Genomic DNA, 26,997 nt, shown 5'->3' on the forward strand with positions numbered 1-26,997 from the left:
GTGGACATTCGGACGGAGGATAAATGAGTGGCTGGAGGAATAGATATATAGATAGAAAGATAGAGAGAGAGATGCGGACGGACAGACGGATAGATAGATAGATAGATAGATAGATAGATAGATAGATAGATAGATAGATAGATACTGTATAGATACTGTATCACTGATGCCTGCTATGTTTCTGTCCCCAGAAAGGGCAGCACCTGCCAAGAAGGTCAGTGCGTGGAGCAGTACAGGGCTCACTGGGTGTTAGTCTACAATACCACCACCGCCGTGGTGGGCCCCCCGGTCAGCTTCTCGCCCATCGAGGTGCCCTCTCACTGTGAATGTATGAACGTAGGACGTTCTTGATCTCTGACTGACGCCATGATTTTTTTTCGCACCGAAAACGATGACGTCAGCCTCTTCTTTTGTTCTGCCTGTGACATTATTGCATGTTTGACTCTTAAAAATAAATTGTAAACCTGTACAGCATGTAACCTGCAACTATAGAAAGTACTTGTTTTGTTGTGGATGTCGACCTGCAGAGTTTATGAATCACTGCGTTATGAGAAGCTGTTTTACTCTGTGTACAAATGAAATCATTCGATGGATCTCAAGATGTTACAGTGTATGTATTGGGCAAATCTATTACTTGCTGGGCTTTCCTTGGGCGATAATAATTTAAGAGCTAATTCTGTAAAATATGGCCAGAACACTTAAATCTCACAACAGATTGCAAGCATATATAAAATCGAACAGCAAAATCCATTATAAAATCATAGTAAACATAATAAGCCGATCAAATGTGTATCAAACTTAGCAAATTTAATTGAATACTTTTGCACACGTCTGATCGGGATTGCTCTTCTTGCACACGTCTGATCGGGATTGCTCTTCTTGCACACGTCTGATCGGGATTGCTCTCTTTTGCACACGTCTGATCGGGATTGCTCTCTTTTGCACACGTCTGATCGGGATTGCTCTCTTTTGCACACGTCTGATCGGGATTGCTCTCTTTTGCACACGTCTGATCGGGATTGCTCTCTTTTGCACACGTCTGATCGGGATTGCTCTCTTTTGCACACGTCTGATCGGGATTGCTCTCTTTTGCACACGTCTGATCGGGATTGCTCTTCTTGCACACGTCTGATCGGGATTGCTCTTCTTGCACACGTCTGATCGGGATTGCTCTCTTCTTGCACACGTTTGATCGGGATTGCTCTCTTCTTGCACACGTCTGATCGGGATTGCTCTCTTCTTGCACACGTCTGATCGGGATTGCTCTCTTCTTGCACACGTCTGATCGGGATTGCTCTTCTTGCACACGTCTGATCGGGATTGCTCTTCTTGCACACGTCTGATCGGGATTGCTCTTCTTGCACACGTCTGATCGGGATTGCTCTCTTTTGCACACGTCTGATCGGGATTGCTCTCTTTTGCACACGTCTGATCGGGATTGCTCTCTTTTGCACACGTCTGATCGGGATTGCTCTCTTTTGCACACGTCTGATCGGGATTGCTCTCTTTTGCACACGTCTGATCGGGATTGCTCTTCTTGCACACGTCTGATCGGGATTGCTCTTCTTGCACACGTTTGATCGGGATTGCTCTCTTCTTGCACACGTCTGATCGGGATTGCTCTCTTCTTGCACACGTCTGATCGGGATTGCTCTCTTCTTGCACACGTCTGATCGGGATTGCTCTCTTCTTGCACACGTCTGATCGGGATTGCTCTTCTTGCACACGTCTGATCGGGATTGCTCTCTTCTTGCACACGTCTGATCGGGATTGCTCTTCTTGCACACGTCTGATCGGGATTGCTCTCTTCTTGCACACGTCTGATCTGGATTGCTCTCTTCTTGCACACGTCTGATCGGGATTGCTCTCTTATTGCACACGTCTGATCGGGATTGCTCTCTTCTTGCACACGTCTGATCGGGATTGCTCTTCTTGCACACGTCTGATCGGGATTGCTCTTCTTGCACACGTCTGATCGGGATTGCTCTTCTTGCACACGTCTGATCGGGATTGCTCTCTTCTTGCACACGTCTGATCGGGATTGCTCTCTTCTTGCACACGTCTGATCGGGATTGCTCTTCTTGCAGTGTGTAACAGAGATATTAGAACACATTCACTTTGACGACAATCTCATGGATACGTTACACTTGCGGTGTACATTTAGTCACGTGATTTATTTACTACGGCAGTGGACCTTAGGTCAAACATATAGAGTAGAGTCACTATTGCGGAACAGTTTGCAGCTACTTTTAGTTTTAATTTTTTTGCTCCGAAATGGCTAGACCTATGGAAAAACTAAAAGTATCTAGGCGTTGCCCATCCATTTTCCGATAAAAATAGACGCTTTGTTTAGTTTTTCAACACATATTTAAATTGTACATTCAAATCGACTGAGATATGGTCAGTCACAATAACGGAACAGGATTTTTTAAGAAGTCACAATTGCGGAACACGGTAAAAATGTCGGAACAAAGCCTATATAAAGCATATATTAATATTAGTCTTATATAATACGAAGTAATTATCCTTTAAATTAATTTTATTTTATTAAAGCTTAAGAAAACACATTGTCACTTTTTGATCCTTTATCTCTTCTTTAATTTAATGGGCGTCACACTACACTGATTTTCCTTACAAGGTTTTATTTTCCATTCTATTTTTTTTAAAATATTATCTATAAGATATTATTTGATATTTTGATTTGTCCTCTTTTTGCAGGACGTCTGGTAATCATAAATTCTATATTAGGCCTATATGTAATATTATTCTCTAAATGTTTTTAAATTTATATTACTCATAAACTAATATTTAAACTCCAATATAATCTAAATCACTATGTAAATGCGCAGGTCAAATAAATAACTTCTATAGTGTTCCACAAGTGTGACTATCTTTAAAAAGGTAAAAACTGGGTAAACATCTCCCAATTTTTTTTTTATTGAATTCCTGGTATAAGGCTATGAAATGAAGTGTTTTCACATCCATTTATAAACCGAAAATTAGGTGTATCATGCAGGTGATGGGTCATTATCATTTTTAAAAAGCCTTAAGCCCTGACCCTTGCGGTTCTCCTGGTACGTGAAAAATAATGGACGATTCCACACCTGTCAACTTTAACCTGGAGTCAAAATTAATTTTCTGCTGTAAAAGGAAAACCCTTATATTGGTAATGTAGAGAAATGGACCATGCGCAGTACCGTTAAAGTAGTTTAGCAGAAAATTACAAAATAAAGTAGATTTTAACTAATTTCGACGAGCTGTTCCGCAAACTTGCCTGTTCCGCAATAGTGACTCTACTCTACATCAATATACAACAATAACACAAAATTACACATCAATGTATTATAATTGTTTTAAGTGTATTTTGTTAGACTAATTCAGTGCTACAAGGGAGGTAAACGATCTGGACTGATTTGGTTATATTGTATCTTATTCTGGAGATATATTCACTTAACCAGTGGCGTCACTGTGGGGGGGGGGGTGAGGTCCGCACCGGGTGACACCCATCAGGGGGTGACACCCAAATAGAAATTTATTTTTTTTTAAAGGAGACAACTTATAAATAAATAGGTGACTGGAGCTAGTTACCCAAATATACTTATGTATATTTAATAGACTGAACTATATCTAAATATCCAGCATTGTATTAAATACACATGAATAAACTATCCTTTTACACTTGTCAGACACATTCAATAAATGTTGGTCATTAACTTGATATTATAGTTCAACAAAAGAACATTAGTTTTTTTTTTGTTGTTTTTTTTTTTTGCATTGTCAGGGGGGGGGGGAATTGCTGTATAAAAGAAGAGAGGGTGGTGATACCCTGAGCTAGTGACGCTGTTGCAGATAACTCTATTTAATAAGCCTTTATCTTTTCTTTTCTGGTTGAAAATCGTTTGTTTGTGTTTGTCGTTTTCATATCGAAATTCGTTGCCAACTTGAAAACTTCATCGCAACTCTATTTCCTATTCCGTCTTGGTCTTATTAGAAAAAGAACATGTTCTTAAAGTTATGTTCATGTAAATATCACAAAAAAAGATCTTCACTTTGATCCTTTTAATAAATCCACTTCTGAATGTTGCCATGCCAACAGTGCAGTGTTCATTCTTTGATCTCACGTCCGGTCACTCAATGTACTCTCAAAGTTCAAGGACTCACGTAGCTACTCATTGATTTGTTTCATTGTGAAGTTGTTGTTTTTTAATCTAATTCTATTCTAAAAACAAGAAATACACCGAGCGTGTCTTTGTATGAGTGGACACACAAATTATATTGTTTCTTGAACTTTTCTGTTCAGTTTTTGTTGAAGTGTCTGGTAATTATCAACAATCACAAATATATGCCATGAAATTATGTACGTATATACGAATATTTATGATCATATCATTTTGTTATATAAATGTCAAATGACTTTTTTTTCACCTCGTCACTAGTTTGGAATTTAACAGCTAGTTTGACATTAGTAGACTTCTATAGTGTGACTTTCTAGCACGTAACTATAACATTTTAATTATATTTCGAAGACAATTGTATAACTACTTATATATGTGATTATTGCTGTTACTAGGCCAACTGTTAATCTTTGTATTGTATTTTTATTATGTTTTTATATATGCCAATGTAATACATCAAATTTGAATGTCATTTCAGAATGTTCTATTTGAATGCTTTTTAAGAATGCCAAAGGGGGCCATTTGGATATCTCTCTTTTCTCTTTCTTTATATATGGGGATTGCTAGATTTGGGTCAAGGATTTTAATTTTATTCAACTTTTCGCCCTAGGTCAGAGCGCCATAAGCAAACATTTTCTAAAGGACTTTTATTGTTGTCGTTACATAAAGCTCAGGAAGAAAAGAAGGGAGTTAAGCACTTTAAGGGAACAGGATAATTCTTGCGAAAGATATAAAAAAAAACCTCAACGCTATATATTTAATTTTATGAAGTGGTCCACAGATTCTCTTGTCATAAAAGGCTTATAATACATTTAAAGACTTGTATTTGTAGAGATTTACTTATATTGCTAGCGCGTTTGGCGATCTCTGAACATTCTCAAAAGCCGGCCCTCTACAGTCGGAAAACTGAAATGTGTATATATGCTAGAGTGGTTGTGTGTGTGTGTGTGTGTCGGTATGATCTATGTAAAAGAGAGAGAGAAAGAGAGAGAGAGAGAGAGGGGAGGGGAGTGATTTGTTTACGTACGTCACTGAATGCATTAAGTCGAAAGTGACTTTAATGAATTAAAAGAATTAAATGATTGAAATGCGAAGGTCCAATGAAGCGAGTGAAATGAAAAATATGAAATGAATCGAAATGAAGAGAATGAATCTTTCAACCAAAGCCTATCACTGTATCACATCAATACTTTATTTCTGGCCAACTACAAATCATTGTATTTGTGTTGTGACATTTAGACATGTCTGAATTGCTTGTATCTTACTGTACTTCATATTGAATCTATTATTGTTTTTTTTGTTTTCAAACAAGCAACCATTTATGTGTGCAAGTACTTCTTGTGAGAGTGTGTGGCAGCATGGTGTAGAAACTGTCTCCACGAAATGATGTCGCAAAGATGTGGCATATGTATTCTGTGATGTCATGTACGACTCTGTTCTCCGAATTCGCCTGCTAACTTAACCTATTCCTATGTGTATTCTGTGATGTCATGTACGACTCTGTTCTCCGAATTCGCCTGCTAACTTAATCTATTCCTATGTGTATTCTGTGATGTCATGTACGACTCTGTTCTCCGAATTCGCCTGCTAACTTAATCTATTCCTATGTGTATGTTTGTGATGATGCGTTTGGTCCTATGTGGCCTATAACATGTTGAACTTGAACCACTAAAATGGCTTAACTATTAAATCAAAGTGAACTTTTGACACGAGTTATTTTTGTGTGTGTGTTTCTTTATTTGTTTTCGAAGAAATGATTTTTCAATGTAGTCATTACGTCATCTATATCTGCTTCATTGTAGTTTCGAACTTTTCCCTATGCAACATCTCCTATGACTAAAGAAGTTAATCTTTGTTCCACGTTGCTGTGTAAGACTTATATAACACACATGCGAGTCCACACAACAGCTCGGCTTTTCAGGCGCTCTTTAAAGAACTGGATAACGCTTTAGTCAACCTTTAAAACGTTGATTTACAGGGAAACGTGGTCGTCGAGTCTTCTACCCTAAGCGTCTCTAAACATGTCATACTTCCTGTCTAATTCTATCTCCTCTTTTGGTCCTGGGATCGCTACACGAATAGCTATTAAATATGTCTCCTAACAACGTGCAATGTCACAATTCGCTCTTCAGCCATTTTCTTGTCCCTGGAGTGTTCACCCACAGCACTCTGGGACACCTTACCCTCCATGTGAGTCTAGGCTTTGATGTTATTCTCCTAACTGTTGATCTCAAGTCTTCAACTCTTCCCATGTTTAGTTTGTTTCTCATTTGGTTCTTACGCGCCGTTCGGAAGGCTCTCTTTAGAGATCGGTCACAGCCTCGTCCCGGCTGGTGTCCTCGGATTTCGGGTCTTTTATAAGGTTGCGACCCATTTTAGACGTGGATGGCCTTGGATTCGCTTCCTCTTTTCGAATTTCATGTTAAGGCAGACATTTATTTTATTAATTTTTTAATATTAAATTTTGCATGTCTTTCAAGTTTTTAGTAGTACTCCCAAGAACAAATGGTAATAATTCAGCATTTAAAATTTACAATTTCATGATTTTCTTCAAGTAGACATAAAGATGCATAAATTTCTTGTAGCTCCATACGGCACCAGCAAATGAACAATCTGCCCCAACTCCTGTTTTAAGTCTTGCGGTAAGTGCTTTGGACTGTCGTCACAGTAATTCCGTGTTCGAACCTCCTGCAAGAGGCTTGACCTAGGACGTAATAATCTTCAGGTCTGAGGCTTGACCTAGGACGTAATAATCTTCAGGTCTGAGGCTTGACCTAGGACGTAATAATCTTCAGGTCTGAGGCTTGACCTAGGACGTAATAATCTTCAGGTCTGATGCTTGACCTAGGACGTAATAATCTTCAGGGATGAGGCTTGACCTAGGACGTAATAATCTTCAGGGATGAGGCTTGACCTAGGACGTAATAATCTTCAGGTCTGAGGCTTGACCTAGGACGTAATAATCTTCAGGTCTGAGGCTACGGGGGAAGCTTACAAAACACACACACATACACACATACACACCATGAAAAAATAGCGCCAGGAGAAAGTGTCTTGCAGACACAAGAAAGGCAAGAGATAGTACACGATAGATGTGCCCCGTGTTTGGGATGAAGAGTGGGATGGTAGACCAAGTCTTTACTCATGTAAACACAGATGCACACACACACACTTTCGCAAAAACATATTAGGACATATTAAGGTAAAGAAAAATAAGCACGAACACACACAAAATATTATGTAGATTAAGATCGTATAGGACTCAACAAAATTGTATATGTGTGAGAGAGAGAGAGAGAGAGAGCGTGAGAAAATTTAAGTATGTGGGGGCCCTGGGGCAGAAATTGAGGCCATTACACTTTTTCAAAAGCTTTAATGAAATCCACTTATACTTATAAAACTTAGATCTAAAAAGCATGTGATATTTTAGAAGAAAGAAACAGAATACTTATAAATTTAATCTACAGCAGTGATTCCCAAAGTGGTCTATATAGACCCCCAGGGGTCTACGAAGACTTCCAAGGGGTCTACGAAAGTGAAAAAATAAACTGGGGGTCTATGAGATATCCACGGGGGTCTACAATAATGGATTTCATTTAAGCAGGTCGTGACTTTAATTTTTACATTCCATTAATGTAACTCTTTCATACACTAATATATGATTTGTACCTCAGTTAAACCTTTAAATATTTATCCTGCAATTCAAAAAGAAAATCGTTGTATTTAATTTCAATACTTAATTATAGAGCTTAATTTAGTCTTCATGTAACTGATGTTTAACAAAACAAAATGTAGACCGTACAGCGAAGACAATTTCCTTCCTTGTCAAACAAGCTGTTACCTAACTACCCTTTAATTATGATATGAAATTAATTACGCTGGAGGATCGATCATTTGAGACAAAGCCTACCTTACAAAATAGATGGAGATTTGAAAAACTTTCGAACACTCAAAGATAAAGTTCACAAAATCCACACAATCTCTCTTCAAAATCATATAGAGAAAACGGTTTGTGAGCGTCTTAAAAGATCTCTTTACTTACAGCAAAATACGGAACACACTATAGATAAAACATTGATTTTACCAGCCTTTGTAGTTTTAAAAACTATTTTACACAAATCTACATCTGATATTATTAAAAGAATTTCTATAAGCAACAATACATCAGTGGCATGAGTTATAAAATTAAAAGCTTCTTATGCAATTCCTTGCAAACAACATATACCCAGAAAGATAAGATACAGTTTGAGATCAGCGGCGTCATAGGTTCTGGCAGGGTGTAGTGTTGTGTGCTGCAAACAGCCTAATGATCGTTGGCTCCTTACTTTTCCTCAGAGTTTACCTTCATAACCTGTAGTGTAACTGAGTTGATTTTCTGCGTGCGTCCAGCGTGTCTGAAGGTCATGGCCATTGTGTGTGTTTCATGTCCAGTGTGTGTGTGTGTGTGTATAGACTGCATCAGTGGTATGCTAGACGTGCTGGTTTCATTCACTGTTTACTGTAGTCTAATTTTGTCGAATAAAGCCATGTTATTGGTATTCTAGTCGTTATCATTTCATTACATAACCTTTCCCACATTTTGGTGTACCTTCAAGGCAGAAGAGGTTTGAATTCAGTTTTCCTTCTGCTTGGTGGGTAGCAAGCCAAGGCTAATGACCCATTCCTGCTCGAAGCTTACTGGTTTAGGCGCCAGTTACTCGCCCCCTCCCCTTTTTCTCCTGTTAGTGAAAACATTTCTTCGGACCCAATATTTGAACCGCATGTGAAACTGCTCTTGGCGAAAACTTTTACAATGATATTAAAGGCAAATTAATTAATATTTAATGTTTGAAGGAATACTTCATAGAACTACAAATTCCTATATGAAACATAATATCTGTAGCAACGTATAATTATAAAAAAAAATTCCATTGTTAAAATCTGAATTTTATCAATAAAAAGATAGATCTCTATAAATTTTAATGTAGCTTTAAATGACTTTTTCAATATTCAACTCACTACAGTCAAAAATTGATTTAAAAAAAAAATATTGATGAATTTGCAAAAATGCAGGGGGTCTACCGAAAACCAGAAAACATGGCAAGGGGTCTACGAGACAAAAAAGTTTGGGAACCACTGATCTACAGGATGTCTCCCACCCCCATATCAACTTTATCCACTTTTCCCATAGGAATTCATTTCGTTAAACCAATACAGTAAGCTGATTACCTATTTTCGCCAATGTATTGCAGAAATGTAAAATGAGTCAATTATAAATAAATATCCCATTGTTTATGACATTTTTCAATAGTTTTGCATATGTATATTTATTAAAATCACCTAAAAATGTTTCCTTTGTTAGATTTTTAGATGGAAACGGTATAACATTTGTCTATGTTATTTAAACTTTTACTACCATCTAAAGGGGAAAATGTAAGTATGCCGCTATCTTAGTCATCAATTGGTCTCTGTGAGCGTTTAAAGATCACCTATCGACGTCCTGGGCGAAGCCCCGAGCACCAAGTATTTTTCAGCATTTTTAAGCTTTAGAAACTCATTTTTACTAAGTCTGTCATGTACTATTTCTACTAGAAAGAAGTTGGCAGGTCAAATAACATTCAATTAAGAAGAGATGAAAAGACCGTATCTGAAGTGCGAGAGACATTCGAGCCAGTGTTTCTCAAACTTTTACCGTTGGCGTACCCGCCCGCTAAACGTTTTTTTTTTCAGAAATCGTGCTATGTATATAATTTTAGACAGTTTTGTATAACCGAAAAAGTTCTTTCTGGAGATAGTAATAGAGAGGCATCAGGTTCCCTATCCATCCAGCAATGTGGTCTGTTGAAGCGCCATTAGCTCCTCCAAGCGTTTTCCTTCGTTCTCAGCGTGTGTCGTCTTCAACACATTTTTAACTTTTTAAACATCGGTGATGTCATTTCACTGGGTCAATATACACAAATTGTGATCGATAACTATAATGAACAGACAAAGTTTTAATTATACCCCTGAAAAATATTTTGAACTGCTTCACCCTCTCCCCATTGGTCAGCGCGTCACGCCCTCCTATGAAAACGTTGGCCCCCAAGGGTTGCCCCCCCCCCAGCTAGTGGAAGGCTGCAGTAGTTCATGGGAGTCTGTAATGGGCTTGTTGTCCAAAGATTATCCTCATATTTAGAAAGGCGTCCTGTAGCGGGCCCCGCAATAAAACGTCAACATTACGATGTTACGTTAGTGGAGTGAAATTGGTTTGTACTGCCGTAAAAAACGGGGTAGACTCTAGAATCACGTGGTTGAAGAGGCATTAATGTGTTTTGTTTAAAAAACACTTTTGAATCGATCTTGAGCTAACGTAGAGAGGTTTTACTTGGACGATCAAACGACGTCACACAATTATTAATTTTTAATTTGTCTTAAAATATAGTAATGAAGTCTCTTTCGCCTAATTAATACTAAAATATAAAATAACTACAATGCAACTACAAACAATGTTTGTTCTTTAAAAAAAAAATTGTCTTTGCATCCCCCCTTTGTTATCACGTAACTTTTTGGACATTTGTACCAAAGAAAATAAAATATCTACAATAAGGCCTAAAATAAAATAGATAGATCTAGATTAGTACAGTAGATATGCCTAAACATATTTTGGTATATATCTAGAGATTTATTTATTTTTTAATCTGCTAGTTTTTGCCGATATTCAATATCTTTATTTTGTAGTTTTTGCCAATATTTTTTTTTCCATTCCCGTGTCACCCTGTGCGGACCGCACCCCCTAGTGACGCCACTGTGTTTGTGTAAATATAATAATAATGAGACTTGTTTTCGAGTCTAAAGATTAATGATTTTCTTTTGGTCTCCAATGTGTATCCCGCGGCCTTTTTGAGTGACTTCCAGCTGTCTCGTTCTGAGGTCGCACGCATACAGATATAAATCTATACTATAAAGTAGAGTGTGAGGTGTATGTATGTATGTTACTTATAAACATCAAAACCGCTTGACCAATCTTGATAAAACTTGGCAGGAATGTTTCTTGGGTAACAACTTAGACCTTAGTGTATGTATCGTAGCCCTAAAACAAACTTAAGACCCTAAAAAAAAATAAAGTTGTCCGACTCTATTAAAGCTATAGTATTTTATGGATCTAGGCCATGTCTACAATGTTGACATGAGAAAAGATTCTAATTCAACACTAAGATGATAAAACTTCTCTTTGCACAGATAGTTTTATACTTTAACACATGAACATACTAATTATAGTCCATTCATTTCATATTTTGATCAAATAAACATTCAAATTTGGTTTTCTAAAGCATTTTTAAGAGACTACATTCGTTTACGAAAGCTGCGAAGCCGAGTTGAGATAGGCCTAGATCTATATTCATTCATGAATCGCGTACTAAAAATTATTTCGTTTAATTGTTCACTTTATAATCCCATTCATTTAACAAAGCTATCGCTCTTTTCGTTTTTAATAGATATGAATGTATCGGCTTCGGATAAACCCATTTTCGCAAAACTAATTTTATTTTCGTAGCAAAAGAGAAAAAACTTGAAAGGATCATTAGCTAAGTTTAACATACATCTAAATCCAATCCACTAGATTAGTAAACACAAACTTAGACCCGCAGGCCACGTGTAATGTCAGGCTAGTATGAATATAAAAATAATATCTTACCAAACTAAACTCTATTTTTATACATTGGTATATCAGTGTCTAAAAGAGGTTAGGGTTTACTGGGTGTTAGGGTTAGGATTTGGAGAAAAAAATAACCCCTCCCCCCAAGTTCTGTATCCGCTATTGAATGAGACACGACTCATCGTCAAAATCATTCTTAATAAATGTATATTAACTCTTTGACTGCTGTGTTTTTTTTTTCAAAAGAATGCTACTTTTTAAAAAAAAAAAAGAAAATGTTCCAAATATGGCTAAAACAAAAATTTATTGCTTAAGTACCAATGATGCTATAATAGCATATTTGGTATCAAAGTAAAGGTAAATGAATGGAGAATGTGAAAATGTAAACATCTTTCTATTTAAATATAAGATACAAATTATAATCTAAATAATATGACACTCAGAAAAAAAAATGGATGCCAACTTTTGATTTTTTGAGACCTAAATTTAGATTTTGTTCTTTGTATTACTGTTGAAACAGCATATTTAGACTATTTACAGCATTTTCAAAAAGAAATGTGATAAAACAGTCAATAAAAGATGATGAATCATTGATTATATTATTATTTTTACCTGGTTTTTTAGTCAGAAAAAAAGTGAAAATTATTGCGCTTTTCATTACTACCAATAACAATAGATACCAGTACTAAATCTATCAACCAAATGCACTCAAATATTATGTACATTTGAATCAATGGGATATAGATCTAGATTTGTCTTCTTTTTATTTGCCTAGAACATCTTTCATTCTAATACTAGACCAGTGCAAGACATAGGCTAGCGAGAGATCAAAGCCTAAATCTCTAACTAGATGAAGGACAATAAAAATCCTAATTCATTTTATCTAAGATTTAGACATCTAATAGATCATTATTACTGTTCCTTTGAGATAAATTATGGATTTAGAATAGTTTTATATTTTACTTTTATTTAGTAGTAAACCTTTTGGAGTGCAACTTGAACCAGTATAGTGATGGTGATGATTTTTACCAAAAAATGATTCTAAAAAAAATGCTAGAAAATATACCAAGAAAAGGCCCAGCATGGTGGATGAATACTGGATTTAGATCTGCCATTTCTGTTGTTTTCATTTATCTTAGGCTTAGATCTATAGGAATCTACAAAGGTTTATAGATAAAAGCATAGATCTAGTCAACCTTGATCTACATTCAAGACCTAGCCCTAGTCTAAGGCTAAGGCCTAAGCATATAATAAGGTAATACTAGATCTAAATCTAAATGCTAATAATGTCCAAGTCTGCTTCATCCTATGCTAAATCTTGATCAAGATCTTCATTATCACAATTCATAGAAGTATAAATAAAACAATAATAAAGCTTCTTCAGTAGTAAACATTGTGGGTGTGTCTTGGACAAGCATAGCCATGATGTTGTAGATTTTTACAGATAAACAATACTAAAAAAAAAAAAAAAAGAAAATGGGGAAAAAATGCCCACAGAGGATGATTATTTGATGTAGATCTACCATTTCCTTTCTTTTTATTTACCAGAAGCTTAGATCTAAAGATATATCTAGATCTAGAGTCCAAGTCTAGAGATAAAAGCTTAGATCTAGTCAATCTCGATCTACAGACTACACCTAGCCTACTGACAATAATAGATTTAGATCTAAATACTAATAATATAGATATAAATACGCTAAATTTAGACCTACCTGAATCTAATCTATACATCTAGATCAAATTCTTCATTATTACTATTTATTTGTGATAAATTTTAGAATAATTATAAAGTCTCTTTGGTAGTCAACATTGTGGGTGTGTCTTGGACTAGCGTAGTCATGGCGACGTTTTTTTACATTGTAAAAAAAGTAATAAATAAATGTCTAAATAAAGCCAAAAGCTTCTAATTTCTATGTAAACAAAGGATGAAGAACTCTTTTATAAAGTAAAAATAGTTCCACTGTTGTTAGTTAAAAATTTTAATTTAAAAATGCAACGAAACAAAGGTAGGGTAAGAACGTCTATGGGATAGACGTCTATGGGATAGACGTTCCGTGCGTTTAGGGCAGACAGACCGTCTATGGGATAGACGCTCCGCACTCATTGAGTTAAAAAATGACATAGAAAAACTAGATGATCGACGCCAATGAATTGACAGTCCTTTCTCTAGATTGTTCCCTAAGGATAGCTGATAACTTCGAGGAATGAACGTATTGTTACGTTAACTCCAGCGACTAATGAGGATCAAAGTAGTGATTATAGATAAGTAACAGATATATGCTGTCAAGTTTGTAATTATCAGTTTATCTTTGTACAATTATTTATTTATCGGAGGTGTACTAGTCTATTCATTTAAAAAAAAAACGATTTCCGTATAGGGAATCGAACTCTGTACCTTTGACTTAGTAATCAAATATTCTATGTAATAGCCACAGGACAAAGAAAAATTACTTACCCTAGGATTATTTATACATGCTTTAAAGTAAATTTCTTTCTAAAAGATAAATCTGTCATTTTTGAATTCAGTATTATGCAAATAATGTTTCAAAATGTTGAACTTTAATAGAATTAAAACACGTTATATGTTTTAAAACATTATTGGTAAAAATAAAGAGTATTTCAAATGTTGAAACAATGTATTTTTAAAATTTATAATTCTAAATTTAGTAGTGCATATATAAATTTAAAAAAGAAGACATCTTTTCCAACAGTTATCTACCATTATAGGAACGACCTTTCTGTTTTTTTATTTTCGTAGTACAACATCATAGAGAACTCTATTTGTGTTTAAATAAGAAAATTTTGCATTTTATTTCAAAATAATTGCAACAAATAGTAAAAATGATATAAAATTACTGAAATATTTTATAAAATTATTATTAAAAAAAATTTACAACAAATAAATATTACGTTTTTTAATTTATTTGAATAATTTTTATTTTTTTTAAATAGTACTTTTCACTTCTAAACCAAATTTGTTTTAAACATTTTTTTTTATGATGTATTCGATAAGACACATTACACACAGGGCACCAGTCACATTGTCTTGTTCAGGTTTGTTTTCACTAAGACTCAGGTGACCACCCATAAAGGGGACTACTTCAGATTATACCAACACTTTAGTCAATTACAATTTCCTTCCACTGTTCAAGGTACAAAACAAAATAATTTATTACATATTGTTAATTAACTAATTGAATAATTTCTATTCATTGATTCTTGTGATGTCAGGTAAAGGAAATAATTGTGCAAAATTTCATCTTGATCCGAGAGTGGTTTGTGGGAGAAATAAAGTGTACAGACTTTTGACCAGACAGACAGACAGAGTTCATATAAGATGTGTAAAAATTGCATCTGCTTTGTAGACTAGCGGACTGATGCTAATTCTTTTATTCAAAGAGAAACAACCCATGATGTTCTTTTTACTTTTTTTAAATCACTGTATTACTTCCCTTAGACATGACGTGCATACAATAGTATATCTCTATTGGCAACCGTCCTAGTCCACTCTTTACATCTTAAATTTGTATTTTGTCAATCCCAGATCTAGATCTAGAGAGGAACTTTATTTAGAATAACCCCCACGTACCTACACTTACACTTTTAGTAGCCTTTATGTCCAATGTGACAATTTTGTTTAGGACTTTCAATTTTTGCTTTAGAATAGAGAACAACTTGTAGATCTAAGTCTAGTCGTTTTAAAATTGTTCTACAGTTGCTTTTATACAAATGTAAAAACACATTTGATAATCCCACTGATCTAAGGATAATCTGTCCCATTCTGTACATCTAGATGAGAATTATTTTAAAAGAGAGGAGCCTACATAAATAACAAATAGGAAAGTTACGCACCAAAAAAAAAGTGCTTGAGCGGAAGGATATATTGTTTTGTACTTTAGACACTGAAAGAATGAGTTCTCAGCGTCCTCGGCAGCGTTCAGAGGCAGGAATTTTAACTCAGATCTATATCTCTATCTTATCTTATCTTACATAATACAGACGTTACTTCAAAAAAGAAGATGATACGTCTTACGCGTCATGCATTTAGTCATGCATATTAACCAATGACTTAAATTTTGCCAAGTCACTGGTTTTACTGGCTAGCTCAGGCAACCCATTCCATGCTCTAATAGCACTAGGGAAGAAGGAGTATTTCTACAAATTTGTCCTAGCATATGGGACGAGAAATGTGTCTTAATCTTTGTGTCTTTCAGAGTATTTTATTAAATTTTGTTTTTGTATTTGAAGATTATGGTTCAGTGTTTTATGTATAATTGCTACTTTACTTTTGAGTCTTCTGTCCTGAAGGCTTTCTAAATTTAGTGATTTTACTAAGGGTGTTACTCTAGTCAAATGTGAATATTCATTTGTTATGAATCTCACTGCTCTATTTTGTGTATGTTCCAGTTTCTTAATGTTTTCTTGAGTTGAGGGGTCCCAAACGGAGGATGCATATTCTATTATTGGCCTAACCAAGGTTAAATAACATTTTAGTTTTATGTTCTTATTTGATTTATAGAAATTTCTTTTAATAAACCCTAATGCTTTGTTGAATTTTTTATAGTTTCATCAATATGTGGATTCCATGACAGTTTTTCATTTATTATAACACCTAGGTATTTTGCGTTTTTAGTCTGTGTTACTGGTTTGCCATGAATAAGATAAGTGGAATTAATTTGTTTTAGTTTTTTTTTTTTGTTACTCTTAACAACTGACATTTTTCTTGGTGGAAAGACATGCTCCAATTTGATTCCCATTTCTGTAATTCATCTAATTCTCTTTGTAAATTATCTGAGTCTTGTGTTGTTTTTATTGTTCTATATATTATACAATCGTCTGCAAATAATCTGACTTTTGTTCCTGAAGTAATGCAATTTGGTAAATCATTTAAGTAAATTAAAAATAGTAGTGGACCTAAGACTGTTCCTTGAGGTCCACCTGAGTTGACTGTTATCGGTGTTGGTTTAGAGCCATTTATTAGTACAGTTTGTTCTCTCCCTAACTAGATCCAGTCTTCTAGTCTTAGAATAAAATTTGTTAATGTCTCTCAGTCTTGATCTTTATGACCTGCTAGAATTGTCTATACTATAAGTAGATGTATAGAAGGCAGTAGCAGATACAGTACTTTTGAGAGAGGGGGAGGGGGCGATTGTTTTCCAAATCCTAACCTTAGGTGTATATACCATAACTAAATAAAACAATGTTTCTTAACTGACGCAAAGTGTTTGCTTGCATTCTTGCATGCTCAAACGCATTTTCTTGACGTCTGCAATTCACTATCCAACCAATTAAAAAAGGGAATTTCAAATCACGTGAAATAGCGAAATGTGAGATAAGTATAGGTTATAAAGTGAGTGACACTCGAGGCATAGGTAGCGTAAGTATTTGCCTTTTTCATCTTACGATTAAATAATGGTATGCAAAACCTCTTGTAAAAGCCCTGTTTTTGGTCAGCAGAAGACGTCAACAGAAGTTAAACACTCAGCAGATATTCGACCATTATAATGCGCGCCAAAACGGGGTAGAATGGGTTTGGCGGATATGTAATTAAAAAAAATTTTGAATAAAGCTTTTACTTGATTAAATATTCAAATGGGAATTTGTAGGTGCTAACTACATTGCAAACAATACAAACAATTTTTTACCCTATGTTGACCCCAGTTAGCAAAATTCGCCCCACATTCTGAGAAAAGCTGATTTAGATTAAAGAGAGTTGAAGTGTCGCCGCCGAAACAATAAACGTGTTTATTTTTAAAAGACAAGAATATTTTAGTTCGGGTTTGTCTTGCAAAAGTCTAAAAAAAACAACGAAGCAGAACTATATACTTTCAGGGGGGGGGGGGGTATAAGCAGTTTAAACCAGGGGCGTAGCTTGGGATTTGGGGGGGGGGCTTGACCTTTTTAGATGTTCCTGCATTTTGACATTCGCCATTATGACATGAGATAATGTACTTAATAAATATATAAGTCTAAATTCCAGTTCGTGTAGTATATAAGTAAATAAAAAAAAATATTAAGACTTTTTTAATGAATAATACCATTGTTTGTTGGCGAGCTAATGCACAAGTGACAAATCTCAATTCATAGCGCCTAAAGTCGTACTTTCTGTGCAACAAAGGTCATCTATAACATCATGAATCTCAATGCTGTCTTGTACCTTTGACTTTGAATAGCAAGATGACATGGCAGTGGACTAATATTTAATGTAAAAAAAAAAAATTAAGGACATTCAAGGGGGAGAGGGCCAGGGGGATTATCGAATTTGGGAAAAGGCGACAATCAGAAAAATATTTGGTCTCAACAATCTCATTTGTTCTACTTACACAAGATTCTTGTGAATTCTAAATTTTCCAAAACAAAATCTTTCTTTACACAATGGACATAATTCACAAATCGTAAATAAACACATTTAGCCACGTCATAATATTGATAAAACAATGAAAAATACGTATCACGTGACAGCCACTATGGCTTACATCATTTGAATAGAAGATATATAGAATCACGTGACTAAATGTTGTTTGTTTACGATTGGTGAATGAGGTCCATCGCAACAAGTTCAAGACAGAGAGTAGGGCCTGATGAGTTACACATAAACTGTCGCCATCTTTGACTGTTCTGTTTGCGTTGAGCTCTACAGGTTCCAACTCAAATGAAATGTCTCTATTACTCTCTATGTAATTCGGAGACAGTAACAGACCCTTACTCTTCATTCGTTTTAAAACTTTAGATTTTTCTGACGTAAGCCTAATGGAAATGATAATTGGTCATTTTCAAGTTCAGCAAAACAATGTCAAGGACGCTCAATGACACTTTACTGTTGCCAACTGAATGAAAACGAATTGTGCTTCAATTTGAATAATATCTACATTCGTGAGAGATAAGCTTCGTATCAATTTGTTCATTATTACCGCTAGTTAATGGCCTTTTAGTTTTAATGAAGTCGGAAGTCAGAGAGGGAAAGTCTTTCCCCTTTTTCAACATTTTGTGTGTAACAAACTCAAAAGTTCAGAAATGTTAGTCTGCAATATTAAAAAGTGCACACAAACCACTGGCGGATCCAGGGGGGGGGGGCGGTAGGGGCGATCGCCCCCCCCACTCGGCCGACCCCCCCCCCCCCGAAGGGGGGGGGCGGACGAACTTTAGTATAGGATTCACACAATTTGTATACAAATTTATTACTTATTTTAAAAATATATACTAATTATTTATATTTCAACCTATTTTTAGATTATTTCGCCCCCCCCCCTCTAGTATGTTGGCCGATTTGGTGGGGTCGGGAGGGGGCGATGGTATCAATCCCGCCCCCCCCTACACTTTCGAGTGGGGGGGGGCGGTCCAATTAATTGGTAGAAATCACAGCCTGCTAACAAAATCAATTAAATATCTATATCCTTGTAACTTGTTATTGATATTTTAATCGATCTTTATATTATGTCGTTCCCTGTTTGCCGATTGGTGGGGGGGGGGGACGAATACCTCTTCTGCCCTTCCCACCTAAACCCTTTGAGTGGGGGGGGGGGGCGGTCCGTTTTTATGGAGAAATCATAGTTTGTGAACAAAATAATTAATATATACATTTTATATTATGTCGCTCCCTTTCTGGTATTTTGGCCGATTCGGTGGGGTGAGGGGGGGGCGATTGCATGTACTGCCCTCCCCACTCTAGCCCTCTGAGTGCTGGGGGGGGGGCGGTCCTATTTTTGTGGAGAATCATAGTTTGTGAATAAAATTAGTTGAATATCTATTTAATATAAACTACGTATTGATATGTGACCCATTTTAAATATGTCGTACCACACTCTAATCTCAAATTGTATCATTAGTAAATTTAAATGAAAAAGGGTTGTACCAGGTGGGAGGGGCGATACATGCAATCGCATTTCCCCCATCGGACAAATCAATACTTTTTCTTTTTGTATTATAGTTAAGAAATTACAAAATTAAAAAACTCTGTCACTAATATAATTAATATATACTATAAATTAAATTCTTATATCGAGTCGCCCCATACCTATTCTTTAATGCCAAATGCAATCTTTAGCAGAAATTAGTAAAGGAGCGAGGATTAATCGTTTTCACTCTATCGCCATTCCCATTTCCAGACAGAGTTTTTGTAATTTCACATGAAGTTATCATAAGTATTTTAAGAAAGACTTTGCATTGGAAAAGTTAGAATTCAAACGAAATTTTTCAGTATAAGAGTCATGATTGAGATGAGTTCTAAACTCAAATAACGTTTTCATAGTCGCCTTTTCCCAACCTTTACTCAATCTGATATTTTTCTAGCTAAATAAATTTGGGACTATTACTCACAATTTATACTAGAGCTTTCTTGAATACTATTTATCGAATAAGTTTTTTTTCGGCGGCGATCCTCAAAGCAAAAATCTAAATACGTGGGGTATCCTATCTTTTCAAGGAACAAATCGGTTTTATTTGCAATGTATTATGGGCCTATAAATTCAAATTAGAATATTTTTCAAGTACAACATTATTCGAAAGGTCGTTTTTTAATAGTATGAATAATGAGCTTCAGGTCAAGAGAATGCGTTTCTGCAGTGAAGAATGCAAGAAAACGCTTTTGGCGTCGGGGCTTCGCCCCGAACTCCATTTCTGAGTAATGAGTTGTAGATGTCAGGAGAATGCGTTTCTGCAGAGAAGAATGCAAGAAAACGCTTTTGGCGTCGGGGCTTCGCCCCGAACTTCATTTATGGGTAATGAGTTGTAGATGTCAGGAGAATGCGTTTCTGCAATGAAGAATGCAAGAAAACGCTTTTGGCGTCGGGGCTTCGCCCCGAACTCCATTGATGAATAATGAGCTGTACTTATCAGGAGAATGCATTTCTGCAGTCAAAAAAGCAAGAAAACGCTTTTGGCGTCGGGGCTTCGCCCCGAACTGCATTGTGAAGAATAATGAGCTGTACTTGTCAGGAGAATGCGTTTCTGCAGTCAAAAAGCAAGAAAACGCTTTTGGCGTCGGGGCTTCGCCCCGAACTACATTGTGAAGTATAAGCTGTACTTGTCAGGAGAATGCGTTTCTGCAGTCAAAAAGCAAGAAAACGCTTATGGCGTCGGGGCTTCGCCACGAACTTCACCAGAGAACCTTATAGCGCTGCCACAGTTGTTTTGTTTTTCGCCGAAGGTTGAGAAATGCTGCTTTTTTTATTCTCATATATATATATATATATATATATATATATATATATATATATATATACATATATGTGTGTGTGTGTGTGCATGCGTGTGTGTGTGTGTGCGTGCGCGCGCGCTGTATGCACGTTTATGCGTAGGGTTAGGGTTTACTGGGCGTTAGGGTTAGGGTTTGGAAAAAAATCGCCCCCCCACTCCAAAGTTCTGGATCCGCTAGTGACACAAACATTATCTTGAACATTATCTTGAACATTATCTTGAACATTATCTTGAACATTATCTTGAACATTATCTTGAACATTATCTTGAACATTAAAAAAAAAAAAAAACTTATCACCATCGGAGACACCAAACAGCGAGTTATTGTTTGTTCCGGCCTGTATGAAAATCTCCAATGTTTGTCCTATCACTGACTGAGTTGCTGAATAACTGTAATTATAATGTAAGAACATAAGTTATGTTAAATTAACTGGGAAATGAAAACTAGTAGATTTTGTCTATAACAAAGATCGTTGTCAGTTGTTTTTTTTTTTTAAAGGCTGTCAGTAATAAAATTAACATATTAGGCAGCTTTGAATCAGTTTTTACAGTCATGGCTAAGTACTGTGTTTAGCTGCCAACTACAGCCACTTCCTGAAACACTTGATTTTAAACCGACCTCTATCTACCCGGAAGTTTGTCAATGGGATGAACTTCAAGCAAACGAATGGACTGACCTTAACTGTCATCTGCTGGAGAGTCAAGACTTACAAGATGGCACCTAAAATAACCACAGATTGGTAGTGTGAAATAAATTAATACATACATAATTGTGTACCCGTTTAAAGGGCTATTATACCCAAATATTAAAAAATTACGTGTATATAAAAAGGAATAAATAGTTTATACTTTAAGGAAACTTATCTTAATTTTAATTAACACTGTTTGTTTATTTATTATTATTAATTAACAGCAGGCTCTAAACCCAACTTTTGGATGTGCTAGGTGTTTTTCTGTTATTCCTCTATGAGCTCACAAAATTAGCAACAAATAAAAATGTTCAATTCGCTGACTTTCATGGTGTTCAAATCAAAATCAAGTTTATGCACAAATTCCGTTGACTGTATTTAAACACATCGTATAAAGTCCGATTTTCTTTTTTCTTTTTGAAAAAAAAAGACAGACGCAAATGGTAAATGGTGTCAGAAAAGATGAACTTGCAACATTCAACTGGGAACACTGAGTTCAGATGTTCAAAGAAATGCTGTCAGAAAAGATGAACTTGCAACATTCAACTGGGAACACTGAGCTCAGATGTTCAAAGAAATGGTGTCAGAAAAGATGAACTTGCAACATTCAACTGGGAACACTGAGCTCAGATGTTATAAGAAATGCTGTCAGAAAAAATGAACTTGCAACATTCAACTGGGAACACTGAGCTCAGATGTTCAAAGAAATGGTGTCAGAAAAGATGAACTTGCAACATTCAACTGGGAACACTGAGCTCAGATGTTCAAAGAAATGCTGTCAGAAAAGATGAACTTGCAACATTCAAGTGGGAACACTGAGCTCAGATGTTATAAGAAATGCTGTCAGAAAAGATGAACTTGCAACATTCAACTGGGAACACTGAGCTCAGATGTTCAAAGAAATGCTGTCAGAAAAGATGAACTTGCAACATTCAAGTGGGAACACTGAGCTCAGATGTTATAAGAAATGCTGTCAGAAAAGATGAACTTGCAACATTCAAGTGGGAACACTGAGCTCAGATGTTCAAAGAAATGCTGTCAGAAAAGATGAACTTGCAACATTCAACTGGGAACACTGAGCTCAGATGTTCAAAGAAATGCTGTCAGAAAAGATGAACTTGCAACATTCAACTGGGAACACTGAGCTCAGATGTTCAAAGAAATGGTGTCAGAAAAGATGAACTTGCAACATTCAACTGGGAACACTGAGCTCAGATGTTATAAGAAATGCTGTCAGAAAAAATGAACTTGCAACATTCAACTGGGAACACTGAGCTCAGATGTTCAAAGAAATGGTGTCAGAAAAGATGAACTTGCAACATTCAACTGGGAACACTGAGCTCAGATGTTCAAAGAAATGCTGTCAGAAAAGATGAACTTGCAACATTCAAGTGGGAACACTGAGCTCAGATGTTATAAGAAATGCTGTCAGAAAAGATGAACTTGCAACATTCAACTGGGAACACTGAGCTCAGATGTTCAAAGAAATGCTGTCAGAAAAGATGAACTTGCAACATTCAACTGGGAACACTGAGCTCAGATGTTCAAAGAAATGCTGTCAGAAAAGATGAACTTGCAACATTCAAGTGGGAACACTGAGCTCAGATGTTCAAAGAAATGCTGTCAGAAAAGATGAACTTGCAACATTCAACTGGGAACACTGAGCTCAGATGTTATAAGAAATGCTGTCAGAAAAGATGAACTTGCAACATTCAACTGGGAACACTGAGCTCAGATGTTCAAAGAAATGGTGTCAGAAAAGATGAACTTGCAACATTCAACTGGGAACACTGAGCTCAGATGTTCAAAGAAATGCTGTCAGAAAAGATGAACTTGCAACATTCAAGTGGGAACACTGAGCTCAGATGTTATAAGAAATGCTGTCAGAAAAGATGAACTTGCAACATTCAACTGGGAACACTGAGCTCAGATGTTCAAAGAAATGCTGTCAGAAAAGATGAACTTGCAACATTCAACTGGGAACACTGAGCTCAGATGTTCAAAGAAATGCTGTCAGAAAAGATGAACTTGCAACATTCAACTGGGAACACTGAGCTCAGATGTTCAAAGAAATGGTGTCAGAAAAGATGAACTTGCAACATTCAACTGGGAACACTGAGCTCAGATGTTATAAGAAATGCTGTCAGAAAAAATGAACTTGCAACATTCAACTGGGAACACTGAGCTCAGATGTTCAAAGAAATGGTGTCAGAAAAGATGAACTTGCAACATTCAACTGGGAACACTGAGCTCAGATGTTCAAAGAAATGCTGTCAGAAAAGATGAACTTGCAACATTCAAGTGGGAACACTGAGCTCAGATGTTATAAGAAATGCTGTCAGAAAAGATGAACTTGCAACATTCAACTGGGAACACTGAGCTCAGATGTTCAAAGAAATGCTGTCAGAAAAGATGAACTTGCAACATTCAACTGGGAACACTGAGCTCAGATGTTCAAAGAAATGCTGTCAGAAAAGATGAACTTGCAACATTCAAGTGGGAACACTGAGCTCAGATGTTCAAAGAAATGCTGTCAGAAAAGATGAACTTGCAACATTCAACTGGGAACACTGAGCTCAGATGTTCAAAGAAATGCTGTCAGAAAAGATGAACTTGCAACATTCAACTGGGAACACTGAGCTCAGATGTTCAAAGAAATGGTGTCAGAAAAGATGAACTTGCAACATTCAACTGGGAACACTGAGCTCAGATGTTATAAGAAATGCTGTCAGAAAAAATGAACTTGCAACATTCAACTGGGAACACTGAGCTCAGATGTTCAAAGAAATGGTGTCAGAAAAGATGAACTTGCAACATTCAACTGGGAACACTGAGCTCAGATGTTCAAAGAAATGCTGTCAGAAAAGATGAACTTGCAACATTCAAGTGGGAACACTGAGCTCAGATGTTATAAGAAATGCTGTCAGAAAAGATGAACTTGCAACATTCAACTGGGAACACTGAGCTCAGATGTTCAAAGAAATGGTGTCAGAAAAGATGAACTTGCAACATTCAACTGGGAACACTGAGCTCAGATGTTCAAAGAAATGCTGTCAGAAAAGATGAACTTGCAACATTCAAGTGGGAACACTGAGCTCAGATGTTCAAAGAAATGCTGTCAGAAAAGATGAACTTGCAACATTCAACTGGGAACACTGAGCTCAGATGTTATAAGAAATGCTGTCAGAAAAGATGAACTTGCAACATTCAACTGGGAACACTGAGCTCAGATTAAAATGTTGACAAGCTACTACAGAGCACGAACCCTGGACCCTCGAGCCCCGACCCCCGACTCTAGCCTCGTGCCCTGGTTGAGGACTTTGATCTCTATATTGTATTCACTGTCTTCTGTTCAGTTTCGATGTTGATACAATCACTTTATTTTATAATATATTCATTTATAGAACTATGGGACTACATGAATAAATTTGGATCCAGTGGAGATGCTGTAGATATAAATAAATGTAAAAATAAACGAATAACCTAGGCAACTGAGATTTAAACAAAAAATATCTGCGGGTTTATGCAGTGTCCAATTTTTGTTTATGAACATCTTCTCAAACCAATGAGGGCGAATAACAGGCTACTAAATGAGAGCAGTGCGGGAATGGGGCGCCTCATAGCCTTGTCACGCCACGAGTCTATCCATTCAAACTTCCTCCCCCCTTTAAATAATTACAAGGGATTAATCCCTATCCTGTGTATGTTTTTAGAGAGAAAATGGGGGGAAATTTGGACGTGAGTCGTTGCCCCAGCGACAGTAGCAAATAAATCAACCGGGCCAACGGAAATTCCTTCTTCCGATTGGCTGTAATTGCTAGGGTTTAACAGTGGGCCGAGGAACACTGCCGCTTGTATTAAAAAAAAAAAAGAGAGGGAGAGAGAAATCGGGTGCCAAAGATTGGTTGACCGATTTTTAACCAATTTTCTCCCCGCGTTTGTCAGTTAACTGTTATAGACTTTAAATGTAGAGGACGGTATCGATTCCGCTCTTGTCACTTGATTACCGATCATTATGGGATGTGCCGAAATTCGATTTTTTTAGGGTAAAGAGGGGCGGGTGGGCGCTCTAAAGATAACTAGAAAGGTACAGATTTTTAGGCGTTTGATTTTTGCTGTAGCCCAACTCACATTGGGTCCAATTTATCAATTATCAGAGCAACTACATTCTTATTTCTAATACTCTTTTTAAAAAACAACATTAATTTAAAGACAATGAAAACTTATCGTGACACATGGAGCATTGATTAGCTTGAAGATTAAAGATAGAGACATATAAAGAACACACTAATATCACCTTTGTCATTAATTGCGGAAATTTAACTAAACTTAAGGGTTTAACTTTTTTTTTAATGGCCAGAGTGTTCTTGTATAATGAGCTTTTATAGTAATAATAATAAACTTTTTTTTTAAAATGTGCCTTTTGGGCGACGAATAATTAACACGTATGCTAAATATAATTGCACAGAGCGTGTAGGCCTAAGCCGATTGTTAAAGACGCCTCTGAGTCCACCCAACACTCAACTCTGATTGTTTCCTGACATACGTCTGTGACGTAAATGTTGGTCAGTGTGTTGGTCACGTGACATCCTAGACCTTTGAAAGAGATGAGCTTCACATCATCTGCACACCTAGACTGCACGGCTTGAAACTAGTTCAACACGCTTGAGATACAGGAGTAGATCAAATACAATTATAGAACCATTATAACTAACGACTTTTGTTTATCTGCTTGTGATTCGCAGTTTAGACATTAAGTATAGAAGAAACATACGAACACACACACAAACAGTAAGCTTTCTATTTTTCATGGAAACACACACACACACACACACACACGCACACTAGGTTATGTTTCTCGTACATAAATCAATTTCACTTCTTTATTTGATATCAACACAAACAACACCAGAATTAATTTAGTCCTTTATCTACAGCTTCCTTCTACTGTGTTTATTTTATTTTACTTGATCGGATTAGGGACCCTGCTCTTCTGAAGCCTCTTGTGTAGCTGTATATAGACCATGGATACCCATGTGGCTTTTTTTGTTTTTTGTTTTTTGTTTTTAATTCAGACCGCAACTCTTGCAGTTCAAGGAATACATTTAAAAATAACGACACGATTTTGAGATTGAAAGTCTAATGAGTCTGATAAACCAACTCCATGTTTGGTTTCAACGTCATTTATGGGACATATCTTTAGATCACGAAGCAAGTAATCTAATGATCAATGTTTGGGTTATTGTGAGTGTGGGATAGAACTAAGTTACTAGTAACAATGCTTGGTTATTGTGAGTGGGATAGAACTAAGTTACTAGTAAAA

The 26,997-nt window shown here is 36.2% G+C and overlaps 1 protein-coding gene across 2 annotated transcripts in view; it reads left to right on the forward strand.

Moving 5' to 3' along the window:
- The window catches only part of LOC129921700 (uncharacterized), a 28,628-nt gene extending 22,737 nt beyond the window's left edge, over window positions 1-5,891 (forward strand). For both annotated transcript variants that reach the window (XM_056004185.1, XM_056004175.1), the window contains exon 5: window positions 192-5,891. In XM_056004185.1, the coding sequence (XP_055860160.1) occupies window positions 192-351 (160 nt within the window). In that variant the 3' untranslated portion in view covers window positions 352-5,891. The remainder of the gene's footprint in view (window positions 1-191) is intronic.
- The last annotated feature ends 21,106 nt before the right edge of the window (window positions 5,892-26,997 follow it).

The sequence above is a fragment of the Biomphalaria glabrata genome, chromosome 1, assembly GCF_947242115.1.
Source record: "Biomphalaria glabrata chromosome 1, xgBioGlab47.1, whole genome shotgun sequence".
NCBI classification, from domain to species: Eukaryota; Metazoa; Mollusca; class Gastropoda; family Planorbidae; genus Biomphalaria; species Biomphalaria glabrata.